This window comes from Gasterosteus aculeatus, chromosome 4 (assembly GCF_964276395.1).
Source record: "Gasterosteus aculeatus chromosome 4, fGasAcu3.hap1.1, whole genome shotgun sequence".
Lineage (NCBI taxonomy): Eukaryota > Metazoa > Chordata > Actinopteri > Perciformes > Gasterosteidae > Gasterosteus > Gasterosteus aculeatus.
Window position 1 is genome coordinate 23,187,691 of NC_135691.1, and position 6,000 is coordinate 23,193,690.

General features: G+C 37.7%; 1 protein-coding gene across 2 annotated transcripts in view; it reads left to right on the plus strand.

Annotated features, from left to right (window-relative positions):
* hmga2 (high mobility group AT-hook 2) overlaps window positions 1-5,398 on the plus strand; it is a 36,967-nt gene extending 31,569 nt beyond the window's left edge. For both annotated transcript variants that reach the window (XM_078101389.1, XM_040174808.2), the window contains one exon: window positions 1,490-5,398. In XM_078101389.1, the coding sequence (XP_077957515.1) occupies window positions 1,490-1,537 (48 nt within the window). In that variant the 3' untranslated portion in view covers window positions 1,538-5,398. The remainder of the gene's footprint in view (window positions 1-1,489) is intronic.
* Window positions 5,399-6,000: the final 602 nt, after the last annotated feature.

A 6,000-nucleotide genomic window follows, 5' to 3' on the forward strand; every position in this document is an offset into this window, starting at 1 on the left:
ATACATGCACACAGTATTTCCTGGCAGGGATTAGGGATTCACTTTGTGGCCACGCTGCTGCATCAACCCAATTAACAGGTCAGTGGACAGCTGTTGTTGTGGTCCTCCTCCTCTTCAAGTGTGACTATGAGCCACTCTGGTATGAAACAAGATACAGTGTAATAACTCATCCAAAGGCAACTTCATGAAATTCCAGTATAAAGTAAGGAGGAGTATGAATATTTCAGCAATGACTCTTGAAAGACACAATAGGAAGATAATAGCCGATGACTGCATGCAAAAACTACATATTTGTTTACACTGAGGGACTTTTAATTGGCAATAAAACCGTCTCTATTGAATACTGATGACTTAATATGACCTTTAGAAATACATGAGACAGATATCAAGAAGAATGTCTATTTCTAAACAGTTATTATCAAAGATCATCATGGTGCCACTGGGTCGAAATCTGAAATAAGATAAAATCATAAAGGTTTAGTAGAACCTCCTTAAGCTCTGACTCCAGCAGGGCCTCCAGCACAGACCCGGCAGACACGTGGGGGCACAAGTAGCTAAAATTCTGAAACCGAAATATTGGATTTTGTTTAGGCAAATAAAATACCTAAGGCTAAGTGGTTCAGGTTGGATAAGGTGTGTTTTTTTCATACCCAAGTATTTGACAAAGTTACTGGTTATGTACAAAGTTCTGAATAGCTTTAAAAATAACTCTATATGTTGATTTTTTCCGTTTTACACAGGACATACACAGATATTTGTTTTACCCATCCATCGAAAAAGTCCCCTTCCCCATGTGTGCGCTTTTTACACTACATTACCTTGCTTCCTCCTTTGCTCTTGAGTACTATGGCCATTAGACGTCTCCTCCCAACCTTTACAGACTTGAATCTGAATTCCGATATGCAGAAGGTGAAAAGTGTGACAGGAGCAGCCTGATCTCCAAAACCTGTTCGTAAAAATGTATACGAAAATCTTGAAGATACAAATTCGTAGTGATACAAACTAAATAAATACGCGAAAAGACTGCAACTGATGACATCACCCTATTCCAAGTGAATGGGGACCTGCACCCCGTAAAAACCCTTTGTGAAGTCTAACAATTTAAAATAAACGTGTTATGATTGCATTTTTAACGAGAAATCAATGTTAAATTGTAAGAATACAATACTAACCCTAACCCCCTCAAAAAATCCAACATGGCGGAGAGACGTTCACTCAGGAATCCAACATGGCGGAGAGACGTTCACTCAGGAATCCAACATGGCGGAGAGACGTTCACTCAAGGGGCGTGGTTAACCACCGCCAGTTAGTATGTATTACAAATTTCTATGTCAAATATTTCGTATACATTTTTACGAACAGGTTTTGGAGATCACGTTGGCCAGGAGACACAGGCATATACAGTATAATGTATACTAACGTATATATAACTTGCATTCAGGAATTGAACGAGTTCAATTTACACGAGTCATCTTGTTTTTATCTACAGGGAGAAGATGAAGCAGAAGAGGCTGGAGAGTCCACAGAGGAGGACTAAACTACCACACCATAAAATCTCTACCTCATTTAGCTGTCAAGTCTTTCAAAGGGAAAAGACCGCCTCGACCACTTATTTTTAACGTTTTCCAACATGCTATTTTACTCAAGTCAATTTCAATTAGAGAATTTCAGAAACGTCCAGCAAATATTTGCGAGCTTTAAATTCCCTCTCAAACATTTTCACATAGACAAAATAGAATGCAGTAAAAGGAAATGTTTAGTAGTTGTGTTGGTGTACATATTCAAACCAGCACATTCAGTTCAGCCCAAGACATTCTGGTTGTCAAAACAAACAGATCAGGCAACAGACAGAAACCACATTGACCTGGTACAACACACTCCTCGACAAGACACGACGTCCTCAGATCATCATCATGTCCACACGAGTAACAGCTTTAGTAGGGGGAGCATCAATCTGAAGACTACGCCATTGTACTGATGTGCACAGTTTCATCAGAACTCTGCTTCTCTCTCGCTGATGTCGGTGAACTGCCCCTTCTACTGCTCTAGAAAACGATAGAACCTCTGCACATCCTGTCGGTGCTCCAACACCAAACTACTGTATCGCCATTGCTCGGATTTATATTAACAAGCTTGTCTACATTGTTTTATTCAGTTTGTTCTTTGTGCAACATAGCTTTAAAACCTCAATTCCATCATTGACGTTGAATCGTCAAAGAACATTAACCTCAAGAAAAAAACAAAAACAAAATCAAACCACACAATACCTCATGATTCACTTGATACCTGGATAACTCATCACTACTTCACTGCCCCAGAAAGCCTTACCTTTAGGGAAACCTGATGGTATGCCAGCGCCTTCTGGTCATTGATGCAATGCATCCTATCATGATATCAAACTACCTCTGACTCTGCACAACCAGCTAACGGAAACTGTTGCTCAGCGCACACAAAACAATGCCAGGCAAGTCAAGGCAGGTTGAAGATTGTACTGCACATTAAAGCGAAGTCATGCTGGCTAGTTTTTCTCTTCTCATGAGGGAATCGAGATTTCTGCGTCTTTTTTGTTTGATTCAGTCAGGTAAACACGACATAATCCAGAAAGAAAAGATCCAAAAGTCCTATATAACAAAGCCATGTGCATCAACGTTAAAAGAAAATTCTTTGCTGCAGCTATGACCACCTGTCCTATTGTTTATGACATGAGTGCATAGATATGAATAATATCTGTTAAAACTCTGAATCTTAATCCATACATATATCATTAGATTACAAGTTTTTACCTAAAACAGGTTGTGGTCGTGTTCGGTTTGGATTGTGTATTCTCTCTTACTCGCCTCGGTCAAGAAATACTTGATGGATTATAACAAACCTCTTAGCGGATAAATTCTGACGAACATTGAACTAATGACTGATCAGGTCTTCCGATACTTATATATACTTTATTCATATTGAAGGCAGTAAGACCTCTTCACTGATATTGATGCGAAGGGGCCAGTTATCCACCCTAATGATACCGTAACATTTGTCTGTGTTTTCTACATCCAACAGTTAAACTGAGAATGTCTATAGTTGTCTCCAACCTCATCTGTGAAAAGAGACTAGATATTATAAATGTGACTGAAATGTCAACATAACCTTCAGGAATGATGGTAACATTTTGAAAATAGGACAAAGCTTGCAATCAAACATTTGCAGTTTTGAAGTCCATTTGTCCATAATTAGGCTGTGCATCAAATGTTACAGCAACACTAAAAGTCTTCTGTTTTTTTGTTTCAGTTTTCTTTGTTTCTCCACACAATCTCTTATGCTGCGTTCACACCAAAAGCAAAGCAAATTATTCCCGTGAGTAGATTCCATGCAAAGTCAATGCACAGGCGCAAATGGTTGCGAACAAAGCAAATTTTCGGCACAGGCACTCCGCAGCTGAGATTGAACGTCTGTAGTTGGTGTCTTGAGATCCTGGCACCAATCTGAGCCAACAGGTCATCAAACTGGCTACTGGTGGTTAGCCTGAAGAATTAAGCAAATTATGCAAATTAACCACAAATAGTTGGGAGAGTAAACTCACGGGAATAAAGCGTTGCGAGATTTCACTTTTCGCTTTTGGTTTGAAAGCAGCAATAGAGATCTCTAGAATTGAAGTGAATTTATTGTCCAGACGCAGTCCTTAGTTTGTCTCACATTGTGCTAACTGTCCTGATGTAATCTTCCCTGAAAAAGCCTCCATTGAATGGTTTCTTTTACATACTTAAAACATAAAAGCAGCTAGCATATCATGTACTGTTCTCCTAAATGCTAATTTGTATCTCAACATTGTAATGAAACCTGTTTAACATAATCTTTTTAACAAACTGTTACTTTGAATTCATATTTTTCTGATTTATACAATGGTTTAATGAGGATCAATAGTCTTTATGGCACTTCATGATATCAATACAAATGTTTTTTCTTTTGCCTGAAAAGTTTTTAATCGTTTTTTCTGAGCTATGTACTACCTATAAATGTACAGTACCTCAAACTGACCGTTAAAAATGGACTAATCAATTCACAAATACCTACCTCCAGTTTATTCACATGTATGATATGATCTATATCAGGACTGCAGAAGCTCATTGCCCAATGTATCAGATCAAGCTTCCAATCTCAGTACATTTGGATTCTCACATTCAAAGTGACTTTCGGGTTTTGAAACAAATATGTCTGAATTTTGTATATTGTATTCTTGTAATATGTTTTCTTGTTTTTAATTAGTAGATATATAGTATATAGTAGTATATTATTCAATATACTTGATTAGCTGTTTTGTGTACTTCACACAAATGTGATCTCTTTTCTTGTGATATTGTTAAACCAGATGTAAATGGAATTGCTTTTTACTTAGTGATGGATTATACAATACATTACCCATCACCATGGCAACCTTTGAAAAGTTTACGTGGTATATCTAACTGTGCCTGAGGTAAGGCCTCGTAGGTGCTACGTTGATCCTGTTAAACCAGCCTTCATCGGCAACAACAGAATGGAAGCGTGGCTGTTTAGTACAGGTTGTGGTAAACTCTCGCCAACCAATAATCTGCACAATGCCTTGGATCATAAGATTACTTTTTTGTAATTGTTTTTAGAAAGCCTAAAAATACACCGGAAGTGAAAAAACTCAAATTAAAATATTTCCTTCATAACCTAACCTGTGCAGTTTCTAATAATCTGACCAGTCCCAACAGAGAGACACAAGCTGCTATTAAATGAGCTACCTGAGTTAGCTGTTGATAATGGCTGATCAGTAGCTTTGAGTCAATGGCTTTGAAACAGACAGGCTTTATTTTTAAGAGCATCCATTAGCCAGACGGACACCGTGTTAAAATTCTTTCAGCTCTGAGAGTCTTAATTTAGATTTCTCTTCATGATATCCTGTTCTAGTACAATCAAATACAAATTGCTACCTCCAGAAAGGCTTACCTTTACCTCATTTTCAAAATTACTGTTAAGAATTCAGGTGTACGAGAGCATTTGGAGGACATTTTAAAATGTCTATATATATCTATAGATATATATAGAGTATATAGTTTATTTTTTGGGGGATGAATTTTAAAAGACGTTTTTTGACTCTCAGTCATCGTTCGGTATTACTGGACATGTAACCTTAAAAAAACAATTTTCTTACCGTATGCAATGTTTCATAGTAGCTGAGAGGGAAGTGGGGAGATTTTCCTCTGCCTTGCTACTTCTGTGAGTATTTTAAATGTCTTGTACCGTGACTAACTGTTGCTTTCTCTAGCCACATAGTATTACTGTATTACCTCTCTACAAATTCTGCTTGCTTGTTACACAAAAGTCTGTATAGATATTCACTGCGTTTTACCCAGCACAATAAAAAAAAAAAGTATGGCATCCATAACACATATGGGAGAGTGATTTTTTTACAGGGTTCATGACTTCTGTGGTTGGTTGAGAAAGTTCATAAAAAAAAAACTGGTGTCTGGAACAATATTGGAATATATTCTGTTTTCAGAAGCTTCAGTTCTCTATCCCAACAAGAGATATGCAACTGGTGCAACTGCAACTATATATATACTGTTGCCTGAGCCACTCCCCCGCTGTCTCCCTTCTGCAGCTAAGCTAACCACACCCCGCCACCACAGGTACTGGGGAGGGTACAAAAATCCCTATATAAAATAAAATTAGTATTATTATTGTTGGAATAATGTTCACGCATCTTCTTCTTTCTTTTTCTAACATAACCGTTCAGTTATTAGAACAATCTAGAATGCAGGCTAGAGTGGAGAGCTTCAGAATCTGGTTCAAAAACATATTTCTATTTTGCCCTCATTGCTACAATTTTTACTGTTCATGCTCCAAATGATAGGAAATGTTGTGCTGGTCGTAGACATGTGGAGAGTGAAACAATCTAACTCTCGCTCCACAAGGACCAATGTAAATGTTTTTACAAATTTATCAGAGAAAGCAGGAGGTACATGATTTTAATCAGACGGAGGGGTT